The sequence below is a fragment of the Mya arenaria genome, chromosome 11 (genome assembly GCF_026914265.1).
Source record: "Mya arenaria isolate MELC-2E11 chromosome 11, ASM2691426v1".
In the NCBI taxonomy this organism is placed as follows: Eukaryota; Metazoa; Mollusca; class Bivalvia; order Myida; family Myidae; genus Mya; species Mya arenaria.
In genome coordinates this window covers 42,943,453-42,964,168 of record NC_069132.1, presented here as the reverse complement: position 1 = coordinate 42,964,168, position 20,716 = coordinate 42,943,453, and the positions used below count along the sequence as shown (strand labels likewise).

The following is a 20,716-nucleotide window of genomic DNA, read 5'->3' as shown; positions in this document are numbered from 1 at the left end:
GCGCGCTGACGTCAATTTGGAACTGAGGGCTAACAGTGAAATATCAATTTTATTTCTCAGATAAATCTGATCCAAACACCGGAAAGCATACATTATTATAAATATCCTGCGATAGTAGAATATATTTTAAAGACCTTAGGGTCCCCATCGTCGGCGGAGCTGAAGCTTACTTTTTTACCTATTACTGGAAATTCAAACTTCACAGATTAGTAGAACACTAACGAAGGCATTTGTCATGATAATAAAAAGATCAATGATATTTTTTCAAACATTTTATTTAAATTTCATGTTGTTTATTCAAGACATCTTCTCGACAAGGCCCAATTGAGGGCATTGACACGTTTCTGTGACAGATCTTTTAACTATACGGTCGAACCCCATTAGCTAGAACTCGCTAGGCTAGAAATATTCTCTGGCTCGAAATCGATCTAAAGAACAGATTTCTTAATACTGAAGATAAACATTCCTGCTTGGCTCGAAGTTTTGAGAGGCTCGAGGTATTTTCGCCGGTTCCTGGGAGCTCGAGACAACGGGGTTCGACAGTATTTGTTTCTGCATCCAAAATAACTCTCTGCTTAATAAAAAATATACGTCCATTCATCCATACGATGTTTACATACATGTATTATTCATTCACGTGATAAGTAAATCAATTCAAAAGTATTCCATGTAAGGATTTACAACTTCACGAAAACTGTATCTACACAGCACGAGGTCCTTTAAGAGTCGTTTTCCGGTAAATGTCACTGTTCAACTTGAATGTGCTCAAATATTAGCTTTGAAGTAGCAACACAAGTTTACAACAAGGCGGAAGATACATCGTTACATTAAAAAAATAAGTTTTGTGCTACGGAATTGTGTAATGGCTTGCATGCTATCATTAACAAAAACAACTCGTTTTTTGCCAGCAAATAACGTGTTTAAATTGCCTTTTCGCTTAGGCCTAAAAAAATGTCCGTTTCGGGTAACCCGACCCTACCTATAAAAATGCGCCGATCCTAACTATTTTTTTCCGTTTCTGAACCAAAAAATATTCGTTAGTGAATAGAGAGTTACGAAGAGCGGATAAATGCACATTTTAATCAGAATTATTGTTAATATGATTAAACAAAGTCAGGCAATGACAGTAATGTAGGAAAGACTGCCATGTGCAAGAAAACACTCTGAACTTACGACAAATTTTGAAAAAAAAAAAATCCCTACCTACCCTATCTAGAAATTTTGGGAAGGTTACCCTAAACAAACAATTTTTTTTTTGGCCTTATGTAGAAATTGTGGAAACTGGAAAGCGAACATCCTTATTAAAATCAAACTGACTGAGTAATCTATTGCCTTGATAAAAATATATTAAAATGAAAAATAATTGAAATCATGCGTGTAACTGATACATACGTGTTTTTTTTTTAAAAGCACTTTAAATAGCATATGTTAAATATTTACACACAATCACCCAAAATTGCTGTTACATATCATGACAATACACATGGGCCGTTTTCAGGTTTTCGTTTTCCACCGCTTTTTTCACTGTTTGGATTCGTTACCATAGCAACGGCAGTAAACACTTCCTTGACTCCAATCATATCAACGGCGGAGCACTCAACATATTCCAAAGCGCCAATGCGCTTTGCAATCTTTATCCCCTTTAGCATGGACACTGGGTCCGCTCCCTGAGACTTCAAACGTTCTAAAACCTCTGTACTCTGTCGGAGATCAGTCTTTGTTCCCACAAGAATAAATGGTGCCCCGGGAGTAAGAGCTTTAATCTCAGTCAACCAATTAGTTTTGACATTTTCCATTGTTACAGGATCCGTCACACTAAAGCATACCAGAAAAATGTTCGTGTTCGCTGCAAACACTTCGCGAAGTGAGCGGTAATTCTCCTGAAAAAGAGAGTACATTGTGACTGATATTCAATATGAACATCAATTATTTGAAGTGAGCGTTTTTTCCACTGAAAAAAAGAGCGACCCCCCATAGATATCCAATTTGAACGTCCATTTCTTGTAACAGATATCCAATTGAACGTCCGTTTCTTGAAGTGAGTGGTAATCCCCTCCTTGAAAGAAGAAATTTATGGCAGATATCCAATTTGAATATCCGTTACTTGAAGTGAGCGGAACATTTCCTAGAAAAAGGGCAACATAGAATTGTGGCAAATATCCAATTTCGCTACTGAAAGGCTTTAAAACGCAATTTATGTACAATGTCAGCGACAATGGCCGTTAATTAGTGCTAAAAAGCTACTTGGGATTAAAGATAATTGACCGCAACCGCGTTAGACAGGTGGCCACTTAATGCATTTACTTTATAGAGAAAAAACGTATGGGAGGAATTTGGAGTGGCCGAAAAATACAGGTGGTCGTTTAGAACAGGTGACCATACGACCAGGTTTGACTGTATTTCGAAAGTTACTTTTGATAAACGAATGTTCATCCCATTTACAAGACATTTATTGGGCTAAAAATGTCGTAGTATGTCAAAAAAAATTTTTTTTAATTTTCTGTTTTGCGTTTAGAGCTGCACTCTCACAGATTGAACGTTTTGACAATTTTTTGTCTGGGAACGAGCCATTTTTTGCCAAATCCATGAAAACCAGTTATATAAGACTGCTGACAAAAAATCAGATCGCAGATTTTTATATTTCCGTTCGAAAATTAATGTTTTATGGCTAACGGTTTAAGAAAAATGCATAAAACATCAATTTTCGAACGGAAATATGAAAATCTACGATCTGATTTTTTGTCAGCAATCTTATATCATTGGTTTGCAGATATTTACGCAAAAATTTGCTCTTTCCAAGACAAAAAAATAAAAAAGCAACCTTCGTATTTCTTTTGTCAGCGAGTTTGCTTACACATGTATGATTTTGTTGTCCAATCATGAGGGAATTTTAATTTTACCTTTTCTTTTTGGGAAAGCAAGTATGATGTTCTGGTCCGATCATGAAGATTTCATTCATCAGGATCAACGGTATAAATTATACCATATAAAACACACATTTTTACTAAACACATGGATTTTTAAAATACATAATTTATTGTATCGTCTGCATGACGAAGCAGTATTCATTCCCCTATTTTATTGACATTAGATGACCCCCCCCCCCATCATCTACTGATTTTAAACATACTTCATCTATGACATTTAATGACTTATACAACTATGCCAATAAACAATCGTTACCGTTCCGATGGTATCTGTAAGTCCAAACTCTATACGCTCGTTTCCGACAGTGAACGCCACTGGAACCTCAAATGTTCCCCCGCTTCCAACTGAAACGCAAAAAATGTTGGATGTAAATTCAACACAATATAATCTGACCCACAAAGCATTTCATTCTATCAGGGCAGAAGGGTGCATATGTTGGTCTCAATCAGGGCAGAAGGGTGCACAAGTTGGTCTCCATGAGGGCAGAAGGGTGCACATGCTGGTCTCCCTGAGGATAGAAGGGTACATATGTTGGTCTCAATCAGGACAGAAGGGTGCACAAGTTGGTCTCCATGAGGGCAGAAGGGTGCACATGCTGGTCTCCATGAGGATAGAAGGGTACATATGTTGGTCTCAATCAGGACAGATGGGTGAACAAGTTGATCTCCATAAGGGCATAAGGGTGCATATTATGGTCTCCATGAAGGCATAAGGGTACATGTGTTAGTCTCCATGGGGGCAGAAGGGTGCACATGCAGTTCTCCATGAGGGCATACGGGTGAATATGTTGGTCTCCATGAGTACAAAAGGGTGCAAATGCTGGTCTCCATTATGACAGAAGGGTGCACATACTGGTCTCCATAATGAAATAAGGGTGCACATGCGGGTCTCCATGAGGACAGAAGGGTGCACATGTTGGTCTCCATGATGGCAGAAGGGTGCACATGCTGGTCTCCATGTTGGCAGAAGGTTGCACATGCTGGTCTCCATGAAGACAGAAGGGTGCACATGCTGGTCTCCATGAGGACAGAAGGGTGCACATGCTGGTCTCCATGATGGCAGAAGGATGCACATGTTGGTCTCCATGAATGCAAAAGGGTACATATGCTGGTCTCCATGGTGGCAGAAGGGTGCACATGCTGGTCTCCACAATGGCAGAAGGGTGCACATGTTGGTCTCCGTAATGACAGGAGGTTGCACATGCTGATCTCCATGAGTACAAGAAGGGTGCACACGTTGGTCATCATGAGGGCAAAAGGGGGGACATATTGGTCTCCATGAGGGCAGAAGGGTGCATGCTGGCCCCCATGAGGGCAGAAAGATGCATGTTGGCCTCCATGAGGGCAGAAGGGTGCACCTGTTGGCCTCCATGAAGACATAAGGGTACACACGTTGGTCTCCATGAGGGCAAAAAGGTGCCCATATTGGTCTCTTTGGAGGCAGAAGGGTGCATGTTGTTCTCCGTGAGGGCAGAAGTGTGCATGTTGGCCTCCATGAGGGCAGAAGGGTGCACATGTTGGTCTCCGTGAGGGCAGAAGGGTGCATGTTGGCCTCCATGAGGGCCGAAGGGTGCACCTGTTGGTCTCCATGAAGACAGAAGGGTGCACAAGTTGGTCTCCATGAGGGCAAAAATGTGCCCGTATTGGTCTCTTTGGAGGCAGAAGGGTGCACACGTTGGTCTCCATGAGGGCAAAAAGGTGCCCATATTGGTCTCTTTGGAGGCAGAAGGGTACACACGTTGGTCTCCATGAGGGCAAAAAGGTGCCCATATTGGTCTCTTTGGAGGCAGAAGGGTACACACGTTGGTCTCCATGAGGGCAAAAAGGTGCCCGTATTGGTCTCTTTGGAGGCAGAATGGTGCATGTTGTTCTCCGTGAGGGCAGAAGGGTGCATGTTGGCCTCCATGAGGGCAGAAGGGTGCACCTGTTGGTCTCCATGAGGGCAAAAGGGTGCCCATATTGGTCTCTTCGGAGGCAGAAACGTGCACATGTTGTTCTCCATAAAGGCTGAAGGGTTCTACAAAAAAGGACAGGGTGCAGCACCCTTAGCTTAAATGCCACTTAAGAGTGGTTGCGAAAGGCGAAACAAAAAATCTTTGTTTCCACTTGACGGACGGACCCTAACTTTTGCCCCCAACCATACATTTTGTTGCGTCTTGATGAATATAGGGATTGTTTTAAGTAATTTTCTAAATAAATGAATTTCTTTGAGTAAACATGTTAAGATATGACCATTTTATATGGAAAATTGTGTTCAACAGTGATACCATGTACCATGATATACGTCTTGGGGTTTGGTTCATAATCTCGGTTTTTCAAAAAAAAATAAGAAAAAATGCCTACTTACCCTTTGTTACGAGTTATTATTGAAAGCAAATAAAAACATCTGGCCTAACATTAGTTCTGCTTAAACTGTTATATATCCATCGCATGGACATTGCAGTCGATCTTAAATCTGCACTCTCAAAGATTGAAAATCTTTTTCTTTTTTTATCTCGGATTCAGCCAGTTATTGTGTAAATGTCTAGAAACCAATCGTGATTTTAGGTTGCTGACAAAAGATCAGATCGCAGCTTTTCATATTTATGTTAGAAAATTGATGTTGTATGGCTCAAAGCGTTACTAACACTTTAAGAAAAAAATGTTGTTTTCGGCGGTTTTCCAAACATTTGAGATCTTTTCTCTTGTGGGTTATCTTATATGACTGAATTAAAGGCATTGATACCAAAATCAGCTGATCCTGAGACAAAAATAAAAAATAAAGTCAAAACTGTCAATCTGTTAGAGAACAGCTTTAAAGTCGTTTGCGAATATTTTTTACGTCAAAGGATGGACTGACCGACTCTGCAAAAAATGCTCTCCTTTTGGTTGTGTATGAATCATTGCGGTCCACTTCGCACGAGCCTTCTCATACTAGTATGACGTAGATCACAGGTTAACGTAAGCCCTAGATACCGACTACACGCTGTAAACCTCTTCAAAGATGAAGTAGCACTCTTGAAATATCCACGATACACCATTGCGCTACTTGTGTACTGTGTGCAATTTGGCTAGGATAATCTCGTAGTCATGAGTAATTGATGAGGCATTGGTTCCGCAAGGAACGTCTCCGGAAATCTGACTCTGAATCACATGTGCACGGACACTCATACTAATGTTCCAGTAGAAAAAAGTATTCCGGTAAGCCCAAATTGAACTCGCCTGATCACTACAATTTTTTGACCCAGTTATTTCGACCAGTCACCTGCGGAGACAACTGACAGTAGAGGTTCACTGAAGAGTATTTAATTGACATGCGATTTCATTGAAATAATACATTTTAAACAAGAAACTGAGACCACTCGCCTTCGGAGACAACTGACAGTACAGGGTTATTGAAGAGTATTTAATTGTAACATACGATATTTTTTGTTAGAAGAGTTGTCTCCCATGCCTCATGTTCATATAAACGGGATTTTGTCAGTCAGTTTCCCTACTTATGTATGAAATGTAACGGCATAAAGTACCGTGGTTGCCGTTGATGTCAATAAGTTGTACGTACATTTAAATGTTGCGTGTCGCAATCTGTCTAAAATACACTCATAATCTTGCACGCTACTCTTAACATTAAAATTATCCGATAAGCGTGTGGTATGATTACCTCTGATGGTCCCCTTGGAATTCTCAAACAGGCTCTGACAGTTTGTTTCCTCTTCCGGAAACTTGTTGTTGGCGAACGCCTTGAGGAGGCACGTCTTACCGGTTCCGCTGTCGCCCACCACCGTCACCTTCAAGGATCGGTCCACTGGTTGCGCCGTATCTCCCGAGGGATTGTTCATTGCTAAGTTTGTTTTACTGTAAACCTGCTTTTAAAAAAGTCTTTATTTCTACTTTTGGGCAGTAGCTTTACCCTTTTCTGAAGGTGGAGAATTCCTTTATTTTCAACTTGTAGTTTGATGTAGTTTGATGCAGTCCTTGGTTTGATAATTCTCTGTTTTTCTACTTGTAATCGGCTGTAATCCTTTACATGGACTTTATTATGTCATTTTCTTGATTATTAATCTACTACCGTCCTTTGCTTGAAATTTGCTGCAGTCCCCTACTGAAGAAGTTTTTTATTTTGTTATTTGCTGCAGTATTTTGCTAGAAATGTACTACATGTATTTACAACGGTTTTTCAATTCAAAAGTCCTTGTTTTCTGTTAGTAATAAGCTGTAGTCCTTTCCTAGAAATGTCATTGCTTTCCTTTTGTGATTTGCTCCACTTTTTGCAAGAAATATGTCCTTTATTTTCAACTGTTAATTTGCTGTAATCCTTTACTTTCGAATCTGTGTTACTTTAACAAGCCTTAAGTTTAATTTTACTGTACTTTAATATCACAAGCGCGTTGTTTCATAATTGCTGCATTTTGGTTTGCCTATTGAGTTTCCTTTTCCTTAAAATCGTACATGTATATAAACAATACTTTATTCTAAAATAACTTCAAAAACTCCACCAATCACATATTTTACACAATTTCAAAATATTCCAAGAAAAGTACACGACACAAGTATTCCCCTCTCTTTATTCCCTTAAACGTCATATATAAATATATAAAATTATCATAATATCCTCCATTTTGCGGTATTATTTTGTAGCTATAAATTATGGTACTTATCCAGCAGTTACAAATGTTGGTGAACTTCCGTGCCTGTGAAGTGCCCGGATGTACAAGCTGATGACTTCATAAGATGGGACACTGATAACAAAATCACCGTTCATGACTTTACATACTTATTGGCTAGTGGTATTATTGTGTCCAGAGCTAGACTGCTTCCGTGTAAATACAAAATTAGAAAATAACAACGAACAGGAAGTTTATATCGTTAATATATTGGTAAATATAGGAAAGGAAACTAATACAGAAAACGAAAATAAAGCAAAATGTAAAAAAATAATCACGAGTATAGTGTTACTAAAGTGCAGGGGAACAACATTGGGTCGATTGGCCTGAAATTTGTTAACCGCGTTGTTAACTTTAAAGGGACTCGCTCATGTTTTTGGACCAAACATTAGTTTTCCCGGTTATGCATGTGAAAACATTGATTTTATCATTATTTTACTCTATGATATCAATATTGCAGAAAAAAAATACAATTATAGTATAAAAAAAGTATTTTGGTATTAGTGGGGTGCGAACCCACGCCGGTTAAAATGACGAAAAAAAAACCGACGACTGAATCACAAGGCCACATGGACTTAGTACTTACACCCCCTCCCCCCCACACACACACGAGGGTAAATGTCGTCTTATTAAAATGGCATTATGTGAATGCCTCTGGGTCCATGGGGTCTGTAGTCAGCGATTTATAAACTGCACCACTGGATTCTTTGAATATTATATGCACATATTCTCCACGACGGTAAATCTCGTCACATAAACTCGTCATTATCAAGTACCTCTGTTTCTACAGTCAGCGACTATCAACTGCACCACAGGAGACAATTAACAAGTTGGGTTATTATAGACAATATAAATCAATACCATTTTTTGCTACGATATTTGTAAACATTTTTTTTTTTTTTGTTCAAGGTAAAGTGAGCATAATTTAGAACAATGAGATCATGTTTGCCGACAGTTTTCCTTATCAGCTCGTAGGATAATACTAACAAGAAGTGTTCAATAGACCGATTTGAACCCGTTATTAATTTTTTGACCCTAAATAGAAACCATGAATTAACATACCAAAGCCGACAATACTCCTTTAATGTAAGCGATACACAAATAAATGCATTTTGGATGCGTGGTGACCTCTCATTGGTTAAATACCACTTGTAAAGGTTTTATGTGCAGAAAGAAATGAGACAAAATGATAATTCATAAAATGGTTAATCTTTCTTGATAACATGCAATAAAGAACAAAAAATGCAAATTAGTATAAGCACTCCTGTGACACTAGGAAAATAAACATGGAATGTATGTTTGGAATAACTAGCCAGGCACCTTGAAGAGATACATTACTTTCCCCTCCGAGAAGACTCGGGAAATGCGTGGTAACTCTGGTCCGGCAGTTGTCTTCATCTCATCGCTGCCACCATTTGTAACGTGCGAGGCCAAAGACGCAACAGTTCCCTTCGAAGAAAAGCATGCTCGACCTTAAAGGGGTCGAAAGGTCTTATATACATAGGCCCTGAACCTCCACACGGAGAACTGGTTATGCCTATTTGCATATTACCAACCAAGTACATCAACGTACTATGAACGCACTTCCGCCTACAGAGGAACGTCACACTATAAACGCACTTCCACCAACAGCGGAAAGCCACATTACTTTCTCCATTGGTCTGGGAAACTCGTGGGTAAGGCAACTCCGGTCCGGCAGTTGTCTTCATCTCACCGCTGCCACCATTTGTAACATGCGAGGCCAAAGACACAACAGATCCCAGATCGTTACACTATGAACGTACTTCCGCCTACAGCGGAACGTTACACTATGAACGCACTTCCGCCTACAGCGGAACGTTACAAAAACATATAATTTAAAATAGGTACAAATATTGGAACAGGTATTTGCAAAAGCTGCTCCATCTTATATGCATGTATACATTTACAAAAAAAAATACATTTACAAAAGTAAGATGGATTAGAGCACTGAAAACAGTGATAACATGAACTAGTTTTCCCGGCTGTCGGGCAATCCACACGCGCATAGTTCCACTAGTTGACATACCATTGTAAAATGGTTAGTTCTTTCAAGAGTATTACTTCAAGAATACTCGTATACATTTAAATAACATTGCGGATGCAGGTATTTCCGAACGCTTAGGTTGAACAAATGTTATGTTCGGTAATACCAGCATCTGAGGTTGAAATTCGACATAAAATTATTAAAACAGGGTATAAGCAACAGATTGGTTTAAAATGATCGATATATGCGTAAAGTTAAGATAGATAGGTCATTATAGAATCAGTTACCTAATGGTTTGCAAACCGAACAATGCTTGTAATTCCAACCACATGTGCTTGTTTTTCCGACCACTCAAATGTTTTACAAAAATGACAATTGAAATCTGAAACAAACCTATTATAACTTTATTTACATATTAATGAAACACATTGGTATTTAACAAATGTTAACAAACACTGAGATTGTATTAACAACTGATACAACATCTTATCGCATATTTAACAATAATTGCATTCAAAAGGTAACCCTTCAATATTCAGGTAGTTATCTTCTACACACTCTATGTGAAATATGCGCAGACAAAGAACACACTCAATATAATCCGTTGTGTACAAATTTTCACAGGCGTAACATTTGCTTCTTTCAAAACCCAACGCATCGTCCGACTCACAATCAGATTCCTCTAATGATTTGAGCAGTTTCTCTCGTAATTATCTCTTCTGTTTTCTTCAGCCAGTTTCCTACGTTTAGATTCGGTCTCGGCTTTTCGTTTGATCTTTTCTTCTTCCTCGAGTTTCTTTTTATACTCCCGTTCCCTCTTTCTTCTTTCCTTTTCTTTTTCTTCCTCTTCCTTTCTTGCGCGTTTCTCCTCCATGAGCATCCTATATGCTAATCGCGTGATAGCTTTTGTCATGCTTATTTTCCTTACAACTTTTGATTTAGAATTAATTGATTTTGGTGATGGCATTACTAAATGCTTTAAAAACGGGGAATGATGGCGTAGTTTGTTGTTCCTTTTCAAATGTCGGTGTTTGCAGTGTTGCCGGATGTGTCGGTTCGTCTCCTCTGTTTTCTGGAAGTTGTGTCTGATGTTCTGTTTCAGTGGAATTTTCAGCTTCTTCATTATTCATATATTCTTGAATACTTCCTACAGCAATGGTGTACGTGTTATTTTCTGGCCCTTTCATAGCGATGTGTGATGAATTCGGGTGGGGTACATTAGTAATTGAGGACTTAACGGTGTTAAATACTTTGCTTGGCTCCAATGACTTGCTGGAATGAAATTATTTTGAAGCCAGTTGCAAAACCACCTCTGAGTCCATCCAACTGGCTTATGAGCGGCCTAGAGCAGCTTCTTCAAAGCCATCAAGTGGATTGTAGGAGAAGGGTTTCCCTGGGAATAGGATCATAGACTGCTGCCATAATTGTAAGCTGTGTCTTGTCCGAATTACCAAAGTGGTATACAACAGGTGCCTCCTTGAAGCCAATTTCCTGGTTCCCCTTCAAGCAATGACTGATCCCTGATTCATCGGCGGTGTAAATTCTTGATGGATCGGAAAGAAGCTCCTTATCACCAACTTTATTTTCAATGTAAGATCGAAAAACGTCAAGCCATTTGCTATTTTTTCGGTTGTGATAATTGCGCGTTCTTGCCTAACTGGATAGGGGTTCTAAGTGAAAGCTCTGGGTGTCTCCTGAAGAAGCCAGAGAGCCATTCCTTGCCGGGCTTGTTATCCTTAAAAAGATTAGTTCTGCCATTGTCATCAAGGATTTTCTTGACTGTATTTGCCAGCTCTTGGCGAGTGCCTCTATAACCTATGCGGGCCATGTGAATCGCCAAGTCAGCAATCCTTCTTTCCTCATCCTCAGCAAGGACAGTATTGTGACCAACCCTATGTTCACCATACTTAAAGCTAGCCGCATTCTGCAGAGTTGGACACCATATTTCTTTGATGCTTGATTGAAGCTGGTGGATTTAGCACGCACCAAACCAGCTGCTTCCTCTAAAATTTCAGGTGAGTACTTTTGTTGTTTAAGCCCAATTTGCCGACTCATTTCTTCAATAGAAAATAAAATGTCATCATATCATTTTACTAAACAACTTGTAGAACTAGATTCTAAATAAATACATTTTATGTTAACAAAATGATAAAATATAGATAAAAGATAGATAGATCCTCGGGTGCTTCTTTTTCCAAACATCGGATCACAACCTTTAAAAGCTAAGTTACGGATATTTAAGTTACTTACCTTGCATAAACATACATACAAAAATGGTTAAATGGATAAAAAAACACTTCTTTGTAAGACCCTTTTAAACAAAAGATCACAATCACCTAAATAAACAAATATGATAAGCGAAACCTACCTCCGGATGCAAAAATCTTCAAATCCTTCAATCTGTTGAATTCAAACGATGGCGTCCGAAAAAAAATGGCGAATCGATAGGATAATGGGTCATTCGGAACTCCTCGGCCATTATTTTTTTCAAAAACAACCTCGGATGTATGCAGGTACATCAGTTGAAGTAGTTCGTAAAATTTTGAATTATATCATTAATTAAATGTAGTGTTTTAGAGTTGTATTTATTGATCTAAGTTTAATTTGATTGCCATTAAATTATATTATTGCAAACATAATTAAGAATCCCAAGAGTAATGTCACAAAGTTTAACTGCTAAATAAAATTACTACGCGATCTACTTGCAGCGGACTTAAACGTACCACTTTTTCAGTATGTGAACCGTCCAAATACATCCGAGGTTGTTTTCGATAAAATGGCCGAGGAGTTCCGAATGAATAATGGGTATGAAGTAATAATTTAACATCATCGATAAAATTATTGATGTTTCATAAACTTATTTAATGCATTACAAATGGTCGGAAAAGCAAGCACGTTCGGTAATACCCGCACCCGCTCATACATGGGAATAAAAGCAGAGTAATTGATGTGTAGTTGGTAAAAATGTAATAATTAATCTAGCTTGATAGGAAAAATGTTTGGAAAGTATTGCTAAGACGATGTATTATATTTATAATGTAATTTAAATACTACTAGATTTTGCTGATATTATCAGAAACAGTAGTGTGCAAAGGCAAAGTTGCTCCCATGATTAGGTCAATCCCAACGTACAGGTAAACATCCAAACCTCTGCCCGGTCACTGTCCTGACAATATCAGCACCTACCACTGAGTAAGAATGTTAATTGAAAATGCCAAGTCTTCAGCAATAACTAACGATTTTTCACAAATAAGAAACTAAATATTTTAAAAATCTAGCGCTCCTGATTGGTTGAAAATGTAGAGCAACTCTTAGTTATGTTTAGAGGAACACATACCTATACTGTGGTACATGTATTAACAGAACCCAAGTCCGTATGAATTCAGCATCGTATACCAGCACAATTGTAACATCTCGGTCATCTCCGGCAAGCTTCGATCAATTATTTTGGAAGGTGGCCGAGGTGTTCCGATTGATACGGTCAAATGTAAATAACGCCCTCTCTTAGATGTCTGATCCAATGTTTTGTTCAAAGTAACGTGTGTTTCAGGTTCATACTAACGTTACTGAAAAAGAACATGTTCTCCAAGTCCTTGTTACAATATATTTTTAGAACTTTTTTCTGTTTGCTAAAACCTGGAACGAAATGAGAAACAAACACATGCAAAGTCAACTATCGCTTTAAATGCATTTTCTCGGAGCTGTCATTAGTGAGATAAAATAGAAGTGACCAGTTTTCACAGTCAAATCAAGATATTAGAAGAGTTGGAGAAACAGAGTGAGAAGCAAGAGGTATCCGGGTGCGAAACCCTAGCTTTACGAAGAGAGGTCTTGGGTATTTCACGTGCTCGGTGATCTACAACTTTCCTGGATTTAGCCAGTACTGAGTTCATCTTCTTCCCACTACTACCATTTTAACGTCGATCGCTAGGAAGGGAGCTACTGGTACCATGTTTTAAAAATAACGTATTTTGGTTTGACGCGGCTTGGATTTTAAACCACGACCTTCCGCACCCGAAGTGAACGCTGTACCCCTGGACTATCATGGCGGGCATGCTGGCGTCTGTTATTGATGTTGTTGAGTTGATGGGATAAACGCCAAAAGTGTAACTTTGTACCCAAAATGCCGTGAGGCCTGCACCTACGGCGTGCTGGCGTCTGCTGCGTGCTCTGTTATTTAAGCGTTCCCGCTCCTTAATACTTGGTGATGAGGACATGACAGTATTTGCCCCAAGACCAATCAGAAATCCCGATAATCGAAATTGGCCGAGCTCCCCATGTCATCCTATCTGGAGCCGATAGTTTGATCATCTGCCACATTAAAAGTAGAACAACGTACGGAATCGAAATCCAAAGGATACATGTATTTATAAGCGTGATCCTAAGCGACGCTAACAACTTTAAACATGGTTTAACGTAACCTTACACGATTGGGTGTAGCATTTACCTCTAAAGCACGTCTTACGATTAAAATCATTTCAAGTAAGAGGGCGCCTCAAAACAAAAAAAGTTTTACTTCAACTTTTTAACAAATAACGTGAAACTAAAAGTTACTCAATGGAATTATATAGTAAAAAGAAATTAACATAAGTACTTTATTTATGGCCATAAGCTATTGCATAGGCCTAATAGCTGATTAGCTATACATCACATCTAGTTTATTGCAAGTAGGGGACAACAGTAATGTATTTTCGTGAGCGATAAAAGAAATTGTTGACAACAAACAAAGATAGTATATTAATATGTCTGCAATCGTAAACTTGGAATATATAGTAACAATGTATTAATAATACTTGTATGATATTCGAAAGACGAACGTACACTACAATATAATTATAATTTCGACTATAAAACATAATGCTGTATGTTCAATGTTATATTCAGAAGAAAATAATTTGGTAAAAAAATATATTAACAATTCACTCATATATACATACATTGAACCATTTAAAGGACACATCATAACAATGATATATAATCGAGAAAAAAACAGCCATAGCATAAATAAAAACTTCTCAGTTGCCATGCATCTACTCTCTTAACAGATATTTAATTATAACATTATACATCTTCATGAACATCAATAAAGTCATGTTTGAATACCATATACACTCACTCTTATGAATAATAACTAAACGATATAAGCCTCGCATTATAAAGTACGACGTGACGATGAATCCCCAAATGTAATGTAGGCCTGAGGTCATTGTCGGCAATCACGTTACTTCACGATTCATTAATAAAAAATACTATGTCAATCCGAATGTCATCAAATTTAAATCTCTAATGTGTATGTGTAACACTCAAATGTCGAAATATAAAAAAGTTGTGTAAATTTGTGAAGGAAATAGTAAAACTGTTCTAATGTTAATATATCTGTACTGTACAATAACACATGTCTCCGATACTCTATAACTCTCGACATATTCATATAAATCATTGTATAACATATGTCTCTCCCGTTTTATTTGCTTTGTACCTTTGTATATGGAATGTTAACTTTTTACAACAGCCTCGTTGTTATTATGTATTTCTTTTTCACATGCTCATGCTGTCATGTTACATGAACTGAGTTGTTTGAAAATAAAACTTGAAACTTGAAAACTTAATTCCATCAATTAAATAATATGGCATTGCATCCAGCAAAAACTAAATGTATTATAACTGGGTCTGCTTATAAATTAAAATCCGCTCGTATTCTAACTGTTTATCAATGACATACATCTGGAAAACGTTACTTGGAGTATATGTTGACAATAAACTAAACTGGCACAATCAAATTGAATATGTCTGTAAAAAACGAAATAACAATATTGCCCTGTTTAAGAACATAATATATTACCTCACACCTGAAACGAAAGTCATGATTTTTAACGCATATATATTGCCCATATTTGACAACTATTGTACGTTCTGGGACAAAGGAACAGGTAACTATGTGAATAAGATAAATATACTACAGCAACGAGTTGCAACAATAATACTTAATAAACCGATGCGAACACCATCGGCAGAGCTCTTCCAAGAATTAAAATGGCTGCGTTTTTCAGACCGATGCAAATACCACTGTGCTGTCCTGGTATATAAAATTATGAATTACAATGCCCCATCATATTTGGCAGATATTGTAACGTTCTCTGACAATAAAACATACCAGTTAAGATCAGTATCAAACAAGGATCTTGTCTTACAGATAATTAATATAACACCTTGTACTAAATACATGGAAACATCGTTCACAAATTATAGCAAAAATATATGGAATGACATTGCTTTACATATACGTACCTTGAAAACCCTTTCAACGTTCAAAGGAAATTATAAACTTCATTTATTGTGTGAATGATAAGTTAGTTTACATGTTCTTTAACATATGTATATGTTTAATTTATAGCCATGTCGTTTGAGTGTCTGTCAGTGAATGTTTAAGTATGACTGCATTTGTTAACAGAATGTTTAAAAGTTGTATATATAAATGTATCTTTCTAGTTTTAACATTGACAGGTGACTTATTTTCAATGATAATGCTTTTTTTATTTTGTTTCTTTGCTTTGAAGGCCATATTGAAAATTAGAATATATGTTTTCATATGTCTAACTGTGTAACCTTCGGAAAATAAAGCTATTATTATTATTATTATTATTATTATTATTATAAATACCGTGGGGCAATTTACTGACAAACTCTCCTTTAAATGTGCATGAGGCAGGGGAGAAAATTCTTCTTCAAACGAATTCGCATGATACAATTAAAAATGACCGAGTGGTCTTGACTGTTGACAAATATTATTGTACAGAAAAGGCGGACCCGGTTTGGCCAGAATATTTTTCAGTGGGTACCTTGCGAGACCAATGAAACTGCCTCATTAATTTTTCATGACTACAAGATAATCAGGCGCGTAGCTAGGGCCAATTTGGGACTATGCAGATCGATGACGGACAACATGCTAACCCCTTCACCCCCTACCCCCCCCCCTCTGTTTTTTTTTATTTCAAATTCAAGGATTTTGGTATGACAAAAACTTTGACCTGTCAAAATTTCATTTCGCAACTGCGTATTTGCGTACAGTCAGCTACGCGCCTGATTTTCGTTGGCAAATGTACACAACGAAATAAAGCGGAGTAGTGCATTGAGGGTTTCCGACGATATACTAAGGCGAGTAGGCGAGTTGTCTAGTGGTAAAAGTATCTGCCTCTTACAAAAGAGGTCGTTGGCTTGGGTAGGTTTAAAATGGAAACCAGTGAAAACAAGGAAACGGGCCCTTATGTGATTTATGTCATCTTAGGTTATGCATGTAGAGTAGATGTTTTCACAATTTGGCTAAAATAAATAAGTTCAAGCAAAAAGCAGTAATTGGAGGTTGAACGGCAAAAAAATAATAGCATAGTTTAATTATATTTTCGCGAAGTAAGGCACAGAATTTCGTTGTCGCTCGGCGCATTTACACAATAATTGATTAATGATACCAACACAGACATTGATAACATTACAACATGTTATCAAGACAAGATGTTATATTGCTTATACAATATACAATAGTTTTTAATCTCAATAGATTTCAATTGTTTATTCATTCTCGATTCTGTTTTCAAACACCATTCATTTCAAGAAGCATATTATAGCACAAAAACAACAAATAAACAACATAAAACATACTAAAACAACATAAGAAAAAGAACCCTATTTTTACTTGTCTCCATTCTCATAATACTGAAAAATACACTCTTTATTTCGTAACGCAAAGTGTTTAAACAGTAATATGATTTTATTTTTTAAGTTTGTTGTTTTTTTGCGGCTATGCTGTTTTTGTTATGACTACATGGACTTTTGAGCAGGCTGAAAACGCCACAAAACTCATGATGAGTCATCTCAGCATGTCAGTTCTCAAACCCATGAAGGCAGTGTGCATAAATTATGGTTGATTAATTAAGTTCAATGCAATAGTTAGGTACCAATTAAAATGAATATTTCACTCCGCCCCATTATCAAAAGCCGAATAATTTCCTTATGAAAAGTGAACTATGAATCCGCCCGAAAAAGAGTTTCAAAATTGCACATTGTCGAAGCATCCACCGTTCAAACGTTATTTGTGAAATGATGTTCGAATTTTAAACAATACCACAAATTGAACACTAAATGTTGCTAAACTGACATGTATATGACCGATATTTAAGTTTCCAAAATATTCAGATCGTGTTGCAGCTAAATCTTCTTAAATAGAATCAAGGTGGGTCGAAACTGTGACGTCAGCTTTATCATGTACCATTTTATGAATAAAACGGCAGCCATGTTGGATGTTACGGAGAAAGAAAACAAACATGCATTTAAAATGATAACTAGCCTAGTATAATGATAAAATATTTGTAATTAAAGAAAACAATTTAATTTTAGAATTAAACAGCAGTCAAACATGCTTGATAAATCAAAAATGTGTATAGTATGTGTAATGAACAATGTTTATCAAAGTTCAGACAAAATTGGCAAAACAGGAATTCATACAAGTTCAAGAACCAAGTGAAGTTTATAGCAATAACAGATACTGAGTTAGTCCGTCCATGGAATCATTGACACTTTCATATGGATTATTTTCAAACTAAACGTGAGTAACATGAAATAAATGAAATATAACATGCAATACAATTTCGTGGCATGTCATTGCAAACGGAAGTCAAACGGAGAAAAATAGTATTAAACTTAAAATATGCACATACTTATGCATACGGTTTCTTACTCAATGAAGCCAAATGTATGATTATATGCAAAATCACACAAAGATCCGCATATTCAAGTGATGCTGGTATAACTAACCATGATATAGTATCATCATGGTAGGTATACATATATACTACATAGAGCACATGTTTTCATAGTTGTTTTGTGCTGTTTCGTGCTGCATCGATCGAAATGATGATGAAAACAGAACATTTTGTGTGGACATGTAGAAACCATAAAATTGACCTAGTCAAATAACATAATCGGAAACTACCGTAAATACAACATGCTACTGATTTCGCACACCCAGTGCTTAATCACAGCCTCACAGGTCATAACAGGTCTGACACAACGGTACGTTATTTCTCAACGAAACGGCATAAGAAATGTATATAATCATATTAAAAGTCATGATTATAGACTTGCACAATCATCACACACACATATATAAATGGACACCCACTGCTCAGTGAAAATGACCCTGTCAATAAAGTGTCTAATTTTGAAATAATTCACCTGAACGCAAAGCCACACAAACGCACCCCCGGTCCCCTCTCTTCTTACGCCGTGATGCATCCACATTTACGAGGACGCTGTGCTTCTCCAGTGTTGCCACCAAAGTTTTGTACGATCTCCTCTTAACGAAAAGCTTCGCCGGATTCTGATGCCGCAACAGGACCACCGGCAGAACAATTGCGGGGTTCCGGATGGTAAATAGTTAAGGCCGCAGTTCTACACTTTTGGTTTCTGGTAAATATAATACAGGCTGGCGGCGGGACACTTTAATGCATATAGTTCGCGGCGACCTTTAAGTGGCAATATCTGCCGCATGTATAGAGTTCACGCGGTGGCCTTGTTCCATCATGTCTGTCTGTATGTGGCACTATTTCAGCACTATTCATATTTCAAGAGTCAATCTTACATGTACTGCCGGTATGCAAATATAGTTAATAGAAACATTTTTCCATTCATGGCCATTTTTTCTCACCTTTCATTGTGATGGTCAAACGCGCTACAGTTGCACTGTACGCATTGTTATAAAAATATTACATTTATTTATAGAAAAATTAATAATAATATAAATAGACTGAATAAGAAATAAACGGAAGCAGAAAAATAATACTAAATCGCTTGAATATGGCATTTAACTCATTTTTGAAAAAAATGTCATTCCAGAATAGTGCTATTAAAATATGATATTATAACATGTAGGGTTTTCTCGTACCACTGCTAGAATTTATATAAATAACATTTCCACGGTCAGTGTTATATAAATGTTCCATTTAAACCTCTAAGTTTTGTATTATGACAAAATCCCAGGGTTTCATATCTTGGGTAAATTTGTACGGGAACTAGCGGTGCTGGTTCTCGACCCGGCTCTCAGAGCCACCGCTCGTACGTGTGGTCGTGCATGGTACGAGATCTGTCTCATCTCTTCTTTCTTTCCCACTGGCTCTTGGAGCCAACAATGTACATGCGTATGTGGTCGCGTATGTTACAATAACTTTTCAATCGCCTCTCTTCATTACTGCCAACATAAATTGTCTCTATTTTTCGCTCCCTCTTCTCCCTTTCTAACCTTATCTCTCACCGTATCTCTTCCCTTTTCTCATTATTATTTTCCACGCTAATTCCTCACCCTCCCTCTTACCTGTCTATCCTCTCATTTCCCCATCTCTCCTTCCGTCTCTTATGTTCACTCTTCCTCTCCTCTTCTATATACTTCTTTTTTATTCGCCCTCCTTTCCTTACCCCTCTTTAATCTCTCTCGCACTTTCCCACTTCTATATCCCGTCTTCTCTTATATTCCACACCCTCTCTTCTATCCCCCTACCCTCCCCCTCTTCAATTCCCTCCCTCTCCGACATCCTCCTACCCTCCCCCTCTTCTATCCTTCTACCCCCGCCCTCTTCTATCCCCTCCCTCTCTTCTACCCCCCCCCCCCTCTTCCTACCCTTCCCCCTCTTTTATCATCCTCTTCTATCCTCCTACCCCTTCTCCCTTTCCTCCCCTCCTCTATCCCCCCGCTCTTCTCTCCTTTCCTCCCTCCCCTTTTCTATCCTCCCTCTTCTTTCCTCCCTCTTCTATCCTCCCTCCCCTTTTCTATCCTCCCTCTTCTTTCCTCCCTCTTCTTTCCTCCCTCCCCTTTATTATCCTCCCACCTTTTCTACATGCAATTAATTTCAATGCAGCATTACAAGATGCTTTATTTATTTATTTGTTTATTTTTTATTCGTTCTTATATTTAAATTTTAAAATAATGTGTACCAGCTGCTTACAAAGCCAGTCTTCAAATCTTTATCAACATATATTGTATGAAAAACTTGACAACGGTAATAATACATTATTTAATATGTTACATTGACAGCATAAATGGCATACAGTTTCATTGGCAGGCGTAATTCCGAGCACAAATAATATACTGACTG

General features: G+C 37.7%; 1 protein-coding gene across 1 annotated transcript; it reads right to left on the bottom strand.

The window, feature by feature from the left end:
• Positions 1-257: 257 nt before the first annotated feature.
• Positions 258-7,697, bottom strand: LOC128208887 (rho-related protein racC-like). Its single transcript, XM_052912567.1, has 3 exons — positions 6,568-7,697; positions 3,184-3,272; positions 258-1,880 (listed from the first exon to the last, which is right to left on the bottom strand). Exons 1-3 carry the CDS (start codon positions 6,743-6,745, stop codon positions 1,470-1,472), a joined length of 678 nt encoding a protein of 225 aa, XP_052768527.1. The 5' UTR covers positions 6,746-7,697; the 3' UTR covers positions 258-1,469.
• Positions 7,698-20,716: the final 13,019 nt, after the last annotated feature.

What these genes read in the sequence shown, in the direction of transcription:
- LOC128208887 (XM_052912567.1), bottom strand. Translation starts at nt 6,745, where the DNA reads ATGAACAATCCCTCGGGAGATACGGCGCAACCAGTGGACCGATCCTTG. An exon ending in TTCCAAGGGGACCATCAGAG is followed by an intron (nt 3,273 to 6,567) that starts GTAATCATACCA and finishes TTTGCGTTTCAG; the next exon opens with TTGGAAGCGGGGGAACATTT. An exon ending in TTACAGATACCATCGGAACG is followed by an intron (nt 1,881 to 3,183) that starts GTAACGATTGTT and finishes TCTCTTTTTCAG; the next exon opens with GAGAATTACCGCTCACTTCG.